The 19537-nt window shown below is 51.1% G+C and overlaps 1 protein-coding gene across 1 annotated transcript in view; it reads right to left on the bottom strand.

The window, feature by feature from the left end:
- The window catches only part of tinagl1 (tubulointerstitial nephritis antigen-like 1), a 59274-nt gene that overhangs the window by 7007 nt on the left and 32730 nt on the right, over positions 1 to 19537 (bottom strand). Inside the window, exons 7-11 of the mRNA XM_063033894.1 lie at positions 15861 to 16011; positions 12439 to 12622; positions 11279 to 11324; positions 6804 to 6927; positions 1926 to 1971 (exon numbers count right to left, since the gene is read on the bottom strand). Of these exons, the coding sequence (XP_062889964.1) occupies positions 1926 to 1971; positions 6804 to 6927; positions 11279 to 11324; positions 12439 to 12622; positions 15861 to 16011 (551 nt within the window). The remainder of the gene's footprint in view (positions 1 to 1925; positions 1972 to 6803; positions 6928 to 11278; positions 11325 to 12438; positions 12623 to 15860; positions 16012 to 19537) is intronic.

Here is a 19537-nt window from a genome sequence, read left to right as displayed (position 1 = left end):
TGAGATTGCTGGGTTGTCACCATTGACAGCCGATATTGACATAAGCTGGATCACCCCTACATTTGGTGCACTAACTAATCACTGAGCATTGAATCAGCAGAATAAAAGTTGTGGGACTAGTCAAGAGAAAGGGGGTGAGAGTTCAAAGGAGCAGCAAACATCACTGCAAGATTCCTGATGGAACAGTCGACAGTTTCCACACCCCATCTCCCACTGTTGGCCCACAAGGTAGACTCGCCAATGCAGCAGACACAAAGGACATAATTTGTGCACAGGATCTAATAGAACAGGGAGTATATCACAGCACAGTACAGGTCATTCGACCCACAATGTTGTGTCATCTTTGTAGCCTACACTAAGATCAATCTAACCCTTCCCTGTTGCATAACCCTACAGTTTTCCATCGTCCATGTGCCTCTTAAATGCCCCTCATGTATTTGCCTGTTAGGGCATTGCTCCACCTTTTGTGTAAAGACTGACCTCTGACTCTCCTCCATTCACCTTAAAATGATGCCCCCTGAATTAGTTATTTCCACCCTGGGGAAAATAAATCTCTGGCTATCCACTCGATCTATGCCTTTATCATCTTGTACACATCTATCAAGTCACCTCTCATCCTCCTTCGCTCCAGAGAGAAAAGTCATAGCTCGCTCAACCTCTGTCCTCTGGTCCAGGCAGGATCCTGGTATCTACTCTCCTCACAAATGAGCTCCTAAGACTGGGAGGTATGAATTACATATTAAAGATGTGGTGGTTAAAGATGGCAGGATTCCTTCTCTGGAGCGCAGAGGTGAACCAAACAGGTTTTTATAACAATCCTGATAGTTTCACAGTTACTATTTCTGAACAAGCTTTATTTTCTAAGTTCTCTAATTTTTTTTAGTTGATTATTTGAATTTAGTTCTCCGTCTGCCATGGTAAGTTTAGAACATAGGTCAGTGGGCTGGTGGTCAGGTTCCACAGCTGATCCGGGACGCTGACGACAGGAGGCTTGGTAATGGTAAGTCGGACACTTCAACAAGGTAAGGATTAAGATGATGTCCAGCAAGGGTGGTTTACGGTTAGTGTGAAGTCAGTTAGTAGAAGACGGCAAATGGAATTTAACCCAGGGAAGTGTGATGCACTACCCTTGTGCTGTGCAAGAGGCAACAGAATATGCAGGGTGGCGTGGAGAAACAGAGGGTCCACAGGTGGTGAAACGCAGCAGGAGAGATTGATTACAGGTAGGTGGGATGCTTGATCTTGTTAGCCATGGCAAGGGGGCTTTGCTAGTATAATGTACAAGTTGGGCACAACTTGAGTACTGGGTACAGTTTGGGTCACAACGCCAAGGAGACATTATGATTACAGTGAGCCGCATGTGGAGGAGATCTGCAGAGATGCTTCCAGGATTGGAATGGTTTGGTGTTAAGAAAGGACTGGAGCGACTGGGACTGTTATCCTTGGAGCAGAAGTGGTGGAAGGAAGACTTCATCGAGGTGGATAAAATTATCAGGGTCCTCAATGAAACAAAAGGACTTCTTTTCCTGAACGGAGGCCAAGTGTTGTCAAAAGGGCACCGCTTTGTAGAAGAACGAAGGAGTTGAAATCTTTCCTTCTCTGGAGGGTGGCAGGTCTGGAACTCGCAATTGGGAAGGGGGCAGGAATGATCTGCACACTGAAACTGTGACCGGCAGGGTACAGACCCTGTGCGGGGTGTAATTAGGTTAGGGAGCTCTTGCAAGCAGGATTGACATGATGGGCCGGTGCTGTAAAATTTCTATGATTCTGTGCACGCGGTAGTGGATCTTATCGAACTGCCAAGATTGCCTAGTGCATTTATGACTCATTTTCTGTGGTGAGGTACTCCGCCATTCTCCAACAAGCCACTTGCGTGCCATCTGTGTTGGCAGTGTGCTGTGCCATGCCATGTGGTATCAACATACCCAGTACTGATGGATCTGTCCATTGGGTCCATGCTCTTCACCCCATCTACAAAACACCAAGGACAACGAAACCTCTGGTTAGAACATCCTATGAACGTTCAGAAGCTCACTGTTACATAATCATTGCTCAGGATCGGAAGGGAGACGCGTGAGAGGTGAACCGCAGCTACACGTGGGCAGCGCCGCGGCCTAGTGGGTAGAACTGCTGCCTCGAGCTCCATGGATGCAGGTTTGATCCTGACCTCTGGTGATGCTCGTGTGAAGCGTACATGTTCTCCCCGTGATCAAGGAAAGTTTCCTCAGACGCCCCAGCTGGTATGTTAACGGGCCCCAGGTGCCTAGATGGGTGGTAGAATCTGGGCGCAGGGTGCTGAAGGGAAAGTAGAGAATGAAGAGGGGTGAGTGTAGGATTGATAGTCGACAGACTCCGTGGTTATGTACAACTGCTGTATGACTCCATGTTGCTTCCACAGCCCCATCCGTGACGAATGTCAATCTATATCTCATTCCAGGAGGCTGTCATGCATTAGGGGAAGGGTGGCAGGTTACGGATGTCAAACCCCGACCTCCAGGTGGGATCTGTGCTGATGCCTTGGTAATTCGTGTGGAGATGGAAGGACCCCATTTCCCAGTGGGGACGGGGCTGGGCTGCCATACTTTCACACTTGGGGTTCTACAGTCAGGGTTACTGATGGCTGAAGCCTGGAGCTTGGAGGCCTGCAGGCCTGTCCTGGAGACTGGAGGCCTGCAGGCCTGTCCTGGAGACTGGAGGCCTGCAGGCCTGTCCTGGAGTTGGAAGCCTACAGGCCTGTCCTAGAGTTGGAGGCCTACAGGCCTATTTGTATGTGTGTGGGGGGTGGGAAGAAAGGTCCTAATGAAGGGTCTTGTCCCAAAACATTGACTGTTTATTCCTTTCCATCGATGCTGCGTGACCTGCTGAGTTGTTCCAGCACTTTATGCGTGTGACTCTGGATTTCTAGCCTCTTGTGCTGGTGAAAGGGGCTCATTTTCCTGTTGTTGTTTTAATGCTTGTTGTGTTCCGTGTTGTCCTGCCGGGCAGTGTGGGTGTGCTACACTGCCTCTGGAAATCTGTGGAGACACTTGTGAGCCGTCCCCATCACAACCTTGGCTGTTATTGCAAACAACGAATTTCACTGTATGTTTTGATGTACACATGATAAATAAATCTGAATCTGGGAGATCAGGGGAGGGAGGGAACGTCGACTCAGACCATGAGAGGCCAGCATCGGGCATCTTCATGCCTTACAAGGCGCAGATCGGAAGTCTGAGGGGCACCACTCCTCGCACAGGACACAAACACGCTGCCACAGCTGAGGCTCGAACTAGCAACCTTCAGATCACTAGATGAATGTCTTAACCACTTGGCCACGTGCCCAACACAAAGAGATGTTGTATCTGAGAGATACAACATGGAAACCAGGCCCTTCAGCCCACTAAATCAAAGCTGACCATCAACCACGCACTTTCACTGATCCTAGATTAATCTGCCATTTTGTTCTCACCCCACTTCCCGTCAACTCCCCCCAGAATCCACCACAAATCCTGTCAACTCTCCCCATATCTCACCACTTCCTACACTCATATTTACACCAGCCAGCTAACCTGACAATCTTTATGTCTTTCAAAGCTGGGGAGAGAGGTGGGAAAAAGCTAGAACACCTGGAAGAAACCCAGGAGGTCCCAGGTAGAGCATGCAACTTCACACAGGCCAGGGTTAAACCTGGGGCGGATGTGCACTCTGTTGCCCCAAAGGTATTTCGGGAAGATCGGGAATTGGGTGGAAAGGAATCCTACACACAGATCCTTTCTGCAATGGATCCCTGAATGATTGAAGAACACACCAGTGCAGTTGAATAGAGACACACTGGTGTTGGTAAAAGTCAGAGGCAGGCTCCTTTGCCCAGCTCCCAAAAATCACTAAAGCCTCGGAGTTTTTACAAATGAAGAGAGCGGCTGGACTCGTCTTCCTTCGTTCCCCAAGTTCGCACCGGTTCCCAGCGAGAAACAAGTGGAAGAGGGTGATACCCAGCCAAAGTCGCAGTGCAGACTCCATCCAGGACTGCAAACAATATGGGCTCCAGCTGAGCTAAGAGTACATCCTGTCCAGAAAGGACAGGAATCCATCCCAATGCTGATTAGATCAGATGTGAGAGGACAGCCAAACAATGGTTCACCCAAGCAGGATGGAGACTTCCCTTCGTGTGGAGAATGCCCAAATATTTATCAAGTTCCGCACCAGGACGGAAAGGCCTTTCTATTCTTGTCACTTCCCTTTGTGAAACCCTGAGCTCCAGGATAGGACACCCTCATGAAAATAGAACATTCTGGAAAACATCCACTCTGCCCAGGAGCATGTAGTGTGGTAGTCCTGGAGTGTGGTGCGTGGCCAAGTGGTTAAGGCGTCGGTCTAGTGATCTGAAGGTCGCTAGTTCGAGCCTCAGCCGAGGCAGTGTGTTGTGTCCTTGAGCAAGGCACTTAACCACACGTTGCTCTGTGACGACACCGGTGCCAAGCTGTATCGGTCTTAGTGCCCTTCCCTTGGACAACATCGGTGGCGTGGAGAGGGGAGACTTGCAGCATGGGCAACTGCCGGTCTTCCATACGACCTTTCCCAGGCCTCAGTCAACATCGAAAATCGATGGACAGCTGAAGAAGAAGGTAGTCCCTGGAGTAATGGAGACAGAAAGAGGCCCATTTACTGGGGCCCCATCTCAGATTCTGTTTGTGTACAGCCCCGGTCCCGGGAACCCGTTTCCATTCCAGCAACAACTGCCCCCTGCCTGGGCCTGGAACCTCAATGCCAGCTCGCAGGGGGAAGCCGGTGGCCTATCTTCCCTGAATGGGCGGGCAGGGTCCCTGCTGGTAGCCTCGCAGCAGAACGCGGCGTTCGGAGGTTTCTCACTCTGCCTTGCCAATCCCGTGCAAGAGGTTCGGCTGCACCATCTACTGAGACTCAGGAGCTGCCTGCCCCGAGTGATGGCAGACACTGCAGAGGGTCCTCAGGATACAGTTTGAATCATTTTAACACCAGGGCCATTCCTGTGTCCTCTGGCTTTGTCCCCAGTAGAATATAAAGTGTGTTGGTGTGTGGCCAAGTGGTTAAGGCGTTGGACTAGTGATCTGAAGGTCGCGAGTTCGAGCCTCAGCTGAGGTGTGTTGTGTCCTTGAGCAAGGTACTTAACCACATATTGCTCCTGCACGTTTATAGCCCAGCGGTGGCGGTTGGTGCAGTATGGACAGGACATAACTGAGGGACTATTGCCGTGAGAGTGCAAGAGAGCATCTCACACACACACACACACACACACACACATCTCTTTCTTCCTTGCTACTTATCTCCTGCACTATCCCTTTGCCTTCATGTGCCAAATCTTAGTTCCCTGCCCTTTCTCTTGGTGCTAATCAAAAAGGTAGTCGGCATGTGCATCATAACTTCACCACAATTCTCAGTGCGAGCCTTGGCTCCAGAGTTGGGCGGGGCGGTCCGCTCATTTCTAGTGGACGGGACGGGCTCGAGTGCAGCCCGCAGACCACGCTCAGTGGAAGGAGAGGGGAGCCTGGATGCTCAGCCATCGGTTTCTGGAGCTGAGCAGATCTTGCCCCTCCAGAAGCGACGAGCAGGGGTCCTGGCCGGCTTCTGGAATGGAAGCCTGCTCTTCTGCTGCAGTGCTGCTGGTACCAGCCGGAGAAGACAGCTGGCACCTCACACGCCTCAGCCTGAGGCTCACCGCGGTGGGAACTGGATAAGTACTCGGAAAGGTAGAGGCTGCATATCTGTGTGTAAAGAGGCAGGATCACTGAGTGCCTGAACAAAACACGGAGAGACCAAAGACTGGAATTCCAGAGACCAGTGCAGAGTGTTTAACAACGTGTGGCGCCAGGGAGCCTGGGAAAACTGAAGTTAATGGCATGAAGGGGGAACACTCGGATGGTTGGAGTCGTACGTCGCTCAAAGGAAAGTGGAAAGCTGAGTCCTCCCAGCATAACAGATCACTCTTCATGCCCACTGACCGATGCCAAGTGAACGCTATCCCTTGCAAACTTTAAAAACTTTCTTGAGCAGGAACCCTGGGATCAGCCTGTGAGCAAAAGCAGCTGGAGCTTCACAATCAATAACACACCCCGCAACAATCCTCAGGCCTACCCTGTGACGCAAAAACTCACGACGAGTCAAGCAAGGGCCAACCACTCTACCGTTGTACCACTGAACCACACATCCCTTCATCCCTCCTCCCACGGCAAAGTCTGCCTCTGAAAATCACTCACACTCTTAAATTCAATTGGCCCGCCTGGCTGGACTTTTGTACATAAGCACTAAGGCAGCCCTCCTGCGAGAGGCTCATTCCACGTGGGTCACCCCACTACGTCACACCTCATGCCCGGATACCCAGGGATATCTGACCAGAAGTGGCACTAACCTCAGGTTGCACAAAGCACTCGTAAAGATTCTGATCATGTTGTTTTGATCGCTTTCCATTCCCATGGCTCTGAGCTTTAACTTCATTTCAATCAACCATTCCTCAAGATAAGATTAGCTCTTATTTGTCACAAGTACATCGAAACACAGTGAAATGCGTTGTTTGTGTCAAGTCGAATCAGCAAGGATTGTGTTGGGCGGCCTGCAAGAGTTGCCACTCTTCCGGCTCCAATGTAGCATGAACACAACTTATTAATTCCAACCGTACATCTTTGGAATATGGGAGGAAACTGGAGCACCTGGAGGAAACCCACACAGTCACGGGGAGGACGTACAAACTCGTTGCAGACAGCGAGAGGAACGGAACCCCGATCAGGGATTGCTGGAGCTTAAAGCTACTCATTAACTGTTATGTTACCATGCCCGCCCCAGGTTCTTACCCCATAATCTTAACGGAGTGTGTCCCATGTCTACGAAACTTCTCCGGTTTTTCTGCCATCACCGGGGTGTGCCTGTAAACGCCACTTCTGTACACAAAAAAATCCTCATGTACCTCCATCAAGGCTGGGAAAGGAAAGAGACATGTCAGCATTTCTCCACAGTTTACTGTAATCCCACTTTAGCCTGACCATTGTCCTGTCACGACCTCAGTACAAACTCACAGAAACAGCTGAAACACAAAGTCAGGCCAACATCTGCATGTTCCTAGCACCTGTACGTTTGGGAATTTTTATGAGGAATTCCACCATGTTCTCAGTTTTACCCCATTTACAATTGGAAGTTTGGAATGATGCAGCAATTGGACTCTTGTGTGCTGATTCACAAATTCTGCTGTAATTCCCGACTGGGAATTCCGTAATTGCAACAGGCCATTCAAACGTTCCCTCTCCAACACAACATTGTCAACGAAGGAGATTGCCTAATTATCCATTCAATTCCAACATTGCCCCCAACCACGAACACCAGACAGCAGAACATTGTCAACTGGACTGCCATTATCCGACACTGGTCTTGCCGATCACCTGGAGATACAAGAGACTGAAGATAGAGCAACAGGCAATCTGCCGGAGGAACTCAATGGGTCGAGCAGCATTTGTACGAGGAAAGGAATCACTGACGTTTTGAGTCGAAACCCTGAATCAGCTCTCAGGCTGCTGAGTTATTCCAACAGACTGTTCATTGATCATCTCGTACCCCAATCTGTACATGGACATCTCAGTTGTGTGAAGTGACCGTGTGATGAAGCAGTAGTTTGTGCAGCAAATGCACGAGGGCAACACTGCTTCTTAACCTTCGGGTGAAGATTATTGCCACACAGGATTCCTCTCAGTTTGGGCGGACGGATTAATTGAGGGTCAGACTCAACTGATGTATTGAAGAGTGAACACTGCACTCAGAGATTATGTGGAAACTATGTGCACATGTGTTAAAGCTTACCTCAAAGAAATCCTCTCCTAATTCTCATTTGTCCAGCTGGCTCTGACAGAACAACTTGCCTGGAGCCATTCAGTCACTGAATGGGGGGCTTAACCAAGTCACTAGTGGGTAAATGTTTTGATTTCTTGGATCAACTACATCTACCAGATGGTACAGGAGGCGTTAACCTCCAACAGTTGAAACACCCCATCCTCCCACGAGAATAATTCCAGGAATGAAAGGGTTGCCCTATGAGGACTGATTGATGGCTCTGGGCCTGAACTGACTGGATTTCAGATGAATGAGGGAGGTATCTCAGTCAAACCTATCGAATGTTGAAAGGCCTTGATAGAGTATATGTGGACAGGATGTTTCCCATGGTGGGGGAATCTAGGACAGGATGGCACTGCCTCAGAGTAGAGGGACGTCCATTTAGAATGGAGATGAGGAGGAATTTCTTTAGCCAGGGTGGTGGAGGCCAGGTCATTGCGTCTACTTAAGGAAGATTCTTAATTGGGCATGAAGGGTTATGGGGAAAAGACAGGAGACTGGGGCTGAGAGAGAAATAGATTGGCTATGATGCAAGGGGGGGGAGAGGACTCACTGGCCTAATTCTGCTCCTATATCTTGTGGGCCCATGGTCTTGACACTGCCTCACAACAGCAGGGGAAGGTTCCCAAAGTTATGAATTTTGATCCCTGAAGGCCTGCAGCCTTTGGAACTTACGTGCCCCTCCCCAGACCCCTATCTATTGGCAGTGCTCTCCGCTGTGATTCAAGAGTGGGTCGTGGGGAGGGGGGTGGGTCTGGTGTAACCAGCAGAGCTGCTGCTTCACGGCACCAGAGTCCCCAGTTCAATGCCAACCTCCGGTGGAGTTTCTAAGTTCTCCCTGCGGCCACGTGGGTTTCCTTCATCCGTTTTCCAAAGGCAGGTGGGTTGGTAGTGTAACTGGACGCAGTAAGTTTCCCCTGGTGTGTAGGCAAGTGGTGGAATCTGGGGGGGTGGGGAAATGACAGGAATGTGGGGAGGACAGAATGTGGAATTAGTTTAAAATGGTGGATAATGGCCAGCAGGGATCCAGTGGGCTGAAGGGCCTGTTCCCATGGTGTATGAAGAGCAATTGGGAGATCCTCAGTATTGCCATGTGGGGCTACAGGGTCGATCAGTGTTAATTCAAGATGGAGCTGGAGCATGGCAGTGTGCTGTAAGCTGTTCTACACAGATCGATTTGTTACTTTCACAATCGCTCTACTCTTTTAAATGTAAATTCTATGACTCTAAGAATTATTAATAATGTTCTTTCCTCACTCTGCTATTGTTAATACAGTAGTATTATTAATATTATTAGTATTACTAATACAGTAGGGTTCTTTCCTCATTCTGCTATTGGTTTCCCTTGTACCACCTCAACACACTGATGTGGTGAAATGATCTGTATGGATGGCTGGCAAAGTTTTTCACTGGACCTCAGTACTTGTGACCGTACTAAACCAATTTACCAGTTGGTTATTGTGAGCAGTTGTGGGGTGTATCAGTGTTGCTGTTTTGGTGGACGCATCACAGTTATTCAGATCCCCTGCAGTTGACATTCCTTTCCATAGTCAATTTATTAAAGGCCTCAGGAGTGTAAGACATTATACTTCAGTCGGTGAGGACCGGTAACAACGTCTCTTCCTTACCGACCATCTACACACGTGCACCTCAAGGCTGCATACCTGGACCTCCGCTCTACTCCTTACACACGTGGCTGGGTGGCTAAGCCCAGCTCCACTACTTTATCCCAATTTGTTGGCAACACCCCTGTTATTGGGTGAATCACAGGTTGGTGATAGGTCAGCGTACAGGACAGCTAATTGGGTGACATCACGACAACCAACTCATCAATCACTCAATGTCAGTAAAACTAAAGAGGCGATTGTTGGCTTCAGGAAGGGGAAGGAGCAAGAGGATGAGCCAGTCTACACTGGGGGATCAAAGTTGGAGGGAGTCAACAGCTTTAAATCCCAAGACACAAGACATTGAATGACCTGTCCGAGGCCCAGCATGTAGATGTAATCGAAAAGAAGGTATACCACTATCTTTACATTCTTCAGAGAGTTTAGCTTGTCACCGAAACTCTAACAAATTTCCATAGATAAACTGTTGAAAGTACCTTGGCTGGTTGCGTCATGGTCTGGCATGGCAATTCAATTGCACAGGAATGCAAGGAACTCGAGAGAGTAGTGATCTCTGCTCATTGTATCACAGGCACACCCCTCCCACCGTCGGTAGCATTTACAAGGGGCTCTGCCTCGGGCAGGCAACATCCATTGTTAAAGGTCCCCGCCGTTCCGGCCATGGCTTCAGAAACCTGACTTTCTTTACCATCAGATTCAGGAGCAGTCGCTTCCACTCAACCATTCGATTCTTGAACCTCCTGCCTCAACCCTAAACACTGCAAACACGAGGAAATCTGCAGATGCTGGAATTTCAAGCAACACACATAAAAGTTGCTGGTGAACGCAGCAGGCCAGGCAGCATCTCTAGGAAGAGGTACAGTCGATGTTTTGGGACGTTTCGTCAGGATGAACTGAAAGAAGAGCTAGTAAGAGATTTGAAAGTGGGAGGGGGAAGAGGAGATCCGAAATGATAGGAGAAGACAGGAGGGGGAGGGATGGAGCCAAGAGCTGGACAGGTGATTGGCAAAAGGGATATGAGAGGATCATGGGACAGGAGGTCCGGGGAGAAGGAAAAGGGGGAGAGGGGAATCCCAGAGGATGGGCAAGGGGTATAGTGAGAGGGACAGAGGGAGAAGAAGGAGAGAGAGAAAAAGAATGTGTGTATATAAATAAATAACAGGTGGGGTATGAGGGGAAGGTGGGGCATTAGCCGAAGTTAGAGAAGTCAATGTTCATGCCATCAGGTTGGAGGCTACCCAGACAGTATAGAAGGTGTTGTTCCTCCAACCCGAGTCCAACCTAAACACTACAGTTCAGCAACACCATGACCACTTTCCACTACCATCTTTTATTTTGCTCTAATTAAATGCTCTCTTGCAAAAATTGTGCATAATTGATATCTGATTTGCATTTTTCTTGTGAAAATGGCGAGTATTAAAAGTTGGATTAATGCGACTGTGTGCCTGTGATGCTGTTGGAAGTGAGTTTTTCATTGCACCTGTACATAGATGTATTTGTGTGTGTGATAATAAGCTCAACATAAGAAACAGGAATGGTGGGGGATGGACAGGATATGTCATTATCCAGTAGTTAGTAATTGGTCCTTTACTGCAGGTCCTCATCAACCCTCCCCTCCCAGTCCCCATGGTCCCCAACTCAGTACGTGTCCAATTGACAACTGACCCTGCAGGCCCCCCAAATTTAGTGACTATCTGGGCGCCCTGGGGAAGGGAATTCCATCGATTCACAGCCTCCTGAGAGAAGAAATCTCGCATTGAGGCCCTCGGTGCCCCAGCTGCGACTAAGCTGTCGCCGTGGCGATAAAGCAGTTTGTCTCTTACCTTGGACAGGCCCGTTCTCCATCAGTTCCTTCATCACTTCCTTCTCCTGTTGATCAAAGAGGAAGATTCAGTGACAACTAGGCCGAGCAGAACCCCTTTCTAAGTGAACAAAATGGGTGAAATATTTAAGGGGAACTTCTTCACTCAGAGGCTGGTGAGAGAGTAGAATGAGCTGCCTGTGGAAGTAGGTCCAGTTTCAACATTTAAGAGCAGTTTGCCCAAGTACGTGGATGGGAGGCAGATGGAGGGCTATGGTCCAGGTGTGGGTTGATGGGAATGGGCAGAGTAATAGTTTAGCATGGACTAGATGGGCCGAAGAGGCCACTTCTGTACGGCAGTGTTCCCTGAATGTTTGTTGATGCAAGGCTGCTGCAGTCTGACGCACAGACTGGACGAAGTCCCTGACAGACAGCAGATGGGCCTCACAGACAACAGGGCAGAGGAAATACTTCAGTCCTTGGGGCCGCTGTCTGCAAACAGGTGACACGGGAAGGTAAAGTCTTGCCAGCTGAGCTATGCGATGAGAGGTGGTCACCGGACGCCAATCCCATGAGACCACAAGATATAGGAGCAGAATTAGGCCATTTGGCCCATCGAGTCCGCTCCACCGTTCCATTGTTCCCTCTCTGCCCCAATCTCCCGCCTTCATGCCTTGCTCAATCAAGAATCTCTGCTGTAAATATACATAAAGACTTGGCCTCCGCAGCCGCCTGTGGTAAAGTATTCCACAGATTCACCACTCATTCACCAATCCCCTCCCCCACCCCCCCGCAACTTACGTGGGAGGGGTCATTGAACAGGCAGTGTGAATGGTTACCAGCTCATGGACTCCCAGTCAGAGTGGTCTTTGACTGCCTGGGGGGAGAAAGCTACAACTGACCAGATCACAGTACAAGGGGCCGCAGACTGACCAAGTCCCGTTGGGGCAGGTGGGTCTGAGCGGGACGACACGTTGTCCCTCTCCTTGAATTGAAAGGTGAGATGGATGTTACATTGATGAACCTTACGGGAGATTTAATGGGTGAGGGAGCCAGGGGTGTTTCAAACATTTGAGCCAACAGGCCGGTTCCTAATGTGAGTGGTGTGAAATCAGAGCTAATGGGATGAGACCGGCTACCCGGGGCTGCAGACGGGGAGTGGGTTTAGGTGGAGGTACTCACGTTGTTGGAGAGGCGGTAGGGTGGAGTAGTCTGATAGATCTGGTTGGTGTGGCTGTCAGGGTTGGGACAGGGCATTGTGGCCTGCCTCTTGCCCCGCCCGGCAGACCGCGTGGACATCATGCACCGGGAGCCGAGGTGAAGGCTGTCCGAGCTGGAGAAAGGGTAGCAGCTGTCCGACACCACCCTGCGAGGCACAAAGGGGAGACGTGAGCCTGGAGGAACAGAGAACGTCGGCGGTGGGAGCTGTCGGCTCAATCTGGCTACTCCACGGTTCGACAAGGCCACAGCTGAACTGGAGGGGACCCCATGGAAGGAGTGAGTGGGTGGTGGGCAGCTGGAGCTGGGCTAGGTGGGGTCTTTGATTAGTTTAGTTCGAGTTTCAAACCTCTGGGTGTCAGCCAAGAATCGAGACGTTTATGGAAAGGTCGAGGAAACTGATACTACCCTGTGGAACTGTGCAAGTGAGATTCAGAATAGTAGTGAACGCTTCCAATTTACACCATCAATGAGGCTCGAACAACAACAGGCCAATGAAATAGATCAGGCAGTTAACCGAAAACACACATATCAACAGAGGAATGAGGGAGAACGTGTTGATGGAAATGTAGGTGCTGGGACCGGAAAGGATGTCTCTGGTGTTGGGGTTTACTGAGCCTGCTGTGACCTGTGTGCTCAGCTGCTGGCTACGGAGCTGGGGCTGGCTCTGAATTTGAACACTCGTCAGCTGCTGTGCTCTGATAGTGGAGTGGTGAGCTGCGGTGGGGGGGGGGGAAGTGGAGAGACATTTCCTCCCGATTCAGCGGGGACTGCGGCCTTCACCCTACAGCTGAAAATGCAGAGTCAGTGCTGAAGCAGCAGGGCTCTTGTTGAACAACCATCGTCCCCCGCACAACTGGAAAATCACGAGTGAGGGGAGTTCCTTTTCACGTCGGGGAGGGCATCACCGGAAATTTCAGATGATCTCCCAGCCCTTTCCCAGGCCTCAACTGTCTGTTGCAGACATCCCACCCTGCAAAAACTCATTTCAGGGAGGTAGCACCCCCCCCCCCACACCCTGTCGACCTCCAAGGGTGTATGTAATACTTTCTTTAGTGATTTTGTCTAATCTGTAAACCAAGTTGGGTATATGCAGCAAATGTGACATTAAAATATGTACTTATATTATATTATATTATCATGTTTATTCTATTACAACTTTGAGCAAGTCTACAGGGAGTCTGGCCTCATCACGTAGGACGTCAATAGTGTAGCTCCTTGGCAGCCAGCCAGCTAGTTTAAATCAGCAGTCCCTAACCTTTTTCGCTCCGCGGACCGGTTTAATGGGGGGGGGGCGGTGGATGTTAATCACGACTGGAATATAGGTGATAAGTCAACTATAAGTCACTTGTAAGTGGCTAATACACTCAATTTTGTTTCTAAAGGGGTTTATCTAACGAATTTAATATTAAATATACAGCGCATATTTTCCTCGCATGAATATAGTGATAAGTCAATTATAACAGTGGTCCCAAACCTCCGGGCCGTGAAGAATGCAGCAGTACAGACCAGCACGTAAATGCCAGCCCAGATCAGAGGCAACGCAATCGGCAATCACCTCTGATCTGGGCTGACATTTATGTGCCGGGCGGCACCTAATTAATTAGCTTGTTTATTTCGGCTTTTTTCTTAAAGATGTGCTGGGTGCGTTCCGGCCACTGCTGTATTCTTCGCGGCCCACCACTGAATTATAAGTCACTTATAAGTCAAAAGCATCATAACATTTTAAGTAACGTTTGGATATTAAACACACAGTGCATACTTTCCTCGTATGAACATATAAAATCATTGCAACACACCAATATCACTGAATCAGTGGGAGCCCTGGGCTTGTTTTCCTGCAACAACACGGTCCGATTGAGGGGTGATGGGAGACAGCGATACTCAAAGGGGGTTCCTTATGTCCAGTCTGTTCCGCAATTTAGTTTTCGTTGCATTCATTGCAGAAAACACCGCTTCGCAGAGATATGTTGGAAATGGAAGCAACGTTTTCAGTGCTTTCATGGCTATTTCAGGATATTTAGCCTTGACTTTGATCCGGAATGCCAGCAGAGATGTTATGTCAAACATACTTTTCAGCCTGTTGTCATTTGCAAGCACGAGGAGTTAATCATCTTCTCGTGCTGACATGGACAATTCACCAGGGACATTCGCAGATGGGTCACAGACCCATTCCTTTGCATGTTTTGGGTCACTGATGACCTCGCGTGTGTTAAAATTCAACAGTACATGACAGGGAATGAAGAAAGGTTGGGGGCCACTCTTAGCACGAAGAGAGACCAATCAGGATGCTCGCTCTTCCGCACAAAAAAAATCGATTTCCGGGATATTGTATATAATTTCCAGGCGTCAGGGAGTCACTATCGATATGCGGGAGACTCCCGGAACTTCCGGGAGAGGTGGGATGTCTGCTGTTGTGAGGGCATTCTCAATATCCACCAGCGGGTGGGGCTCACCCGTGTTACTTGCTGTGGATTTAGGAGATGGAGGGTGAAGTCAGCGCTGGGGTCATGACTAGGACTGTGCAAATGCAAGCCCCCTTTCTTTCTCAACAGCTCACAGCCGCGGCTCTGCACGAGTAGCTGGTGGATCCGGTGTTTAAAGTGCTTGAGCACATCAATGCTGACAGACTATGTTCAGTGTGATTCTCCCTCTGGTTAATCCCAAATACCCCAAAGAAACGGAGAATGTGTGGATGGTAAAAAGGGTTTCAGACGTTCGTGTGGATGTGAGACCCCGGTGCTGTGTACCTACCACACACACGCACACGGTAATTCTTTGCACTGATCTGCAAAGGTGTCATTTGACATGGAAGGGTTGGTCCAGTCAAGAACACGTCGGCCGTGTTTCAGGTCAGAGCTAGTCCACCACAGGGAGTATTGCTGCTCCATCGCACGGTCCCGATCACCCCACGCCCAGGGTACCTATCCGCGATGCCCCGTGCCCAGGTACCTACCCGCGCCCAGGTACCTATCCGCGACGCCCCGCGCCCAGGTACCTACCCGCGACGCCTCGCGCCCAGGTACCTACCCGCAACGCCTCGCGCCCAGGTATCTACCCGCGATTCCACGCGCCCAGGGTACCTACCCGTGCCGCCCCGCGCCCAGGTACCTACCCGCGACGCCTCGCGCCCAGGTATCTACCCGTGACACCCCATGCCCAGGTACCTACCCGCGATTCCACGCGCCCAGGGTACCTACCCGTGCCCAGGAACCTATCCGCGACGCCCCATGCCCAGGTACCTACCCGTGCTGCCCCGTGCCCAGGTACCTATCTGCGACGCCCCATGCCCAGGTACCTACCCGCGACGCCCCGTGCCCAGGTACCTACCCGCGACGCCCCGTGCCCAGGTACCTACCCGCGATGCCCCGTGCCCAGGTACCTACCCGCGCCGCCTCAGGTACCACCAGGCACCGTCGATGCGGCCGCCGTGACAGCCCTGCTGTTTGTGCCGGTTACAGGAGATCAGATTCTGCGGCGACAGGACCGCTCTCACGTGGCCCATGGACTGGATGGCGATTCGGTCAGAGGCCACGGCTGGGGAGCAAGGAATCGATGTCAGAGAGACCTGAGCAGCCCTTGCTGTGACAACTCGTTCAGAGCCACTCCTCCAGACCCCAGTGCCCACCCTCCTCACCAAAACATGCACACCCCGCTACTGAACAGTACATACACCCCCCTCAGTGAACAGTACACCCCCTCACTGAACCGTACACCCCCCCACTGAACCGTAACCCCCTCACTGAACCGTACACCCTCCACTGAACCCTACACCCCCTCACTGAACCGTACACACTCCACTGAACCGTTCACCCCCTCACTGAACCGTACACCCTCCACTGAACCGTACACACCCTCACTGAACCGTACACCCCCTCACTGAACCGTGCACACCCTCCATCACCGAACCATACACCCCCCCACTGAACCGTAACTCCCTTACTGAAACGTACACCCCCTCATTGAACCGTACACCCCCTCTTTGAACCATACACCCCCACTGAACCCTACACCCCCTCATTGAACCATACATACCCTCACTGAACAGTACACCCCCTCATTGAACCATACATACCCTCACTGAACAGTACACCCCCCACTGAAACATACACCCCCTCACTGAACAGTACACACCCTCACTGAACCGTACACCCCCTCACTGAACAGTACACCCCCCACTGAAACATACACCCCCTCACTGAACAGTACACACCCTCACTGAACCGTACACCCCCTCACTGAACAGTACACCCCCCACTGAAACATACACCCCCTCACTGAACAGTACACACCCTCACTGAACCGTACACCCCCTCACTGAACAGTACACCCCCCACTGAAACATACACCCCCTCACTGAACAGTACACACCCTCACTGAACCGTACACACCCTCACTGAACAGTACACCCCCCACTGAAACATACACCCCCTCACTGAACAGTACACACCCTCACTGAACCGTACACACCCTCACTGAACAGTACACCCCCCATTGAACCCTACACCCCCTCACTGAACCGTACACACTCCACTGAACCGTACACACCCTCACTGAACCGTACACCCTCCACTGAACCGTACACACCCTCACTGAACCGTACACCCCCTCACTGAACCGTGCACACCCTCCATCACCGAACCATACACCCCCCCACTGAACCGTAACTCCCTTACTGAAACGTACACCCCCTCATTGAACCGTACACCCCCTCTTTGAACCATACACCCCCACTGAACCATACACCCCCTCATTGAACCATACACCCCCTCACTGAACCATACACACCCTCCATCACTGAACCGTACCCTCACTGAAACGTACACTCCCATCACTGAACCGTACACACATTCACTGAACAGTACACCCCCTCATTGAACCGTACACCCCCTCACTGAACAGTACACCCCCCACTGAAACGTACACTCCCATCACTGAACCCTACACCCCCTCACTGAACAGTACACACCCTCACTGAACCGTACACCCCCTCATTGAACCGTACACCCCCTCACTGAACAGTACACCCCCCACTGAAACATACACCCCCTCACTGAACAGTACACACCCTCACTGAACCGTACACCCCCTCACTGAACATTACACCCCCCACTGAAACATACACCCCCTCACTGAACAGTACACACCCTCACTGAACCGTACACCCCCTCACTGAACAGTACACCCCCCACTGAAACATACACCCCCTCACTGAACAGTACACACCCTCACTGAACCGTACACACCCTCACTGAACAGTACACCCCCCACTGAAACATACACCCCCTCACTGAACAGTACACACCCTCACTGAACCGTACACACCCTCACTGAACAGTACACCCCCCATTGAACCGTACACACCCTCACTGAACAGTACACCCCCTCACTGAACAGTACACCCCCCACTGAACCATACACCCCCTCACTGAACCGTACACCACCCTCACTGAACCGTACACACCCTCACTGAACTGTACACACCCTCCATCACTGAACTGTACACCCCCCCACTGAACCATACACCCCCTCACTGAAATGTACACCCCCTCACTGAACCATACACCCCCTCACTGAACCGTACACCCCCTCACTGAACTGTACACACCCTCCATCATTGAACCATACACCCTCTCACTGAACCATACACCCCCTCACTGAACCATACACACCCTCACTGAACCATACACCCCCTCACTGAACCATACACCCCCTCACTGAACCGTACACACCCTCACTGAACCATACACCCCCTCCATCACTGAACCATACACCCCCTCACTGAACCATACACACCCTCACTGAACCATACACCCCCTCCATCACTGAACCATACACCCCCTCACTGAACTGTACACCCCCCTCACTGAACCCTACACCCCCTCACTGAACCGTACGCACCCTCACTGAACCATACGCACCCTCCATCACTGAACCATACACCCCCTCACTGAAACGTACACCCCCCCTCACTGAACAGTACACACCCTCACTGAACCGTACACCCCCTCACTGAACCATACGTACCCTCCATCACTGAACCGTACACCCCCTCACTGAACCGTACACACCCTCACTGAACCGTACACCCCCTCCATCACTGAACTATACACCCCCCTCACTGAACCGTATACACCCCCTCACTGAACTGTACACACCCTCACTGAACCGTACACCCCCTCACAGAACTGTACACACCCTCCATCACTGAACCGTACACCCCCCTCACTGAACCGTATACACCCTCACTGAACTGTACACCCCCTCACTGAACCGTACACACCCTCACTGAACCCTACACCCCCTCACCGAACTGTACACACCCTCCATCACTGAACCGTACACCCCCTCACTGAACCGTACACCCCCTCACTGAACCGTACACACCCTCACTGAATCGTACACACCCTCACTAAACCCTACACCCCCTCACCGAACTGTACACACCCTCCATCACTGAACCGTACACCCCCTCACTGAACCATACACCCCCTCCATCACTGAACCGTACACCCCCTCACTGAACCGTACACCCCCTCACTGAACCGTATACACCCTCACTGAACCGTACACCCCCTCACTGAACCGTACACACCCTCACTGAATCGTACACCCCCTCACTGAACCGTACACACCCTCACTGAACCATACACTCCATCACTGAACCCTACACCCCCTCACTGAATCATACACCCCCTCCATCACTGAACCATACACCCCCTCACTGAAACGTACACCCCCTCCATCACTGAACCATACACCCCCTCACTGAAACGTACACCCCCTCCATCACTGAACCGTACACCCCCTCACTGAACTGTACACCCCCTCACTGAACCATACACTCCATCACTGAACCCTACACCCCCTCACTGAACTGTACACCCCCTCACTGAACCGTACACACCCTCACTGAACCATACACTCCATCACTGAACCCTACACCCCCTCACTGAACTGTACACACCCTCCATCACTGAACCGTACACCCCCTCACTGAACTGTACACACCCTCCATCACTGAACCGTACACCCCCTCACTGAACCATACACCCCCTCCATC

Source organism: Mobula hypostoma, chromosome 26, assembly GCF_963921235.1.
Source record: "Mobula hypostoma chromosome 26, sMobHyp1.1, whole genome shotgun sequence".
Lineage (NCBI taxonomy): Eukaryota > Metazoa > Chordata > Chondrichthyes > Myliobatiformes > Myliobatidae > Mobula > Mobula hypostoma.
This window is presented reverse-complemented; position numbering and strand designations above follow the sequence as displayed.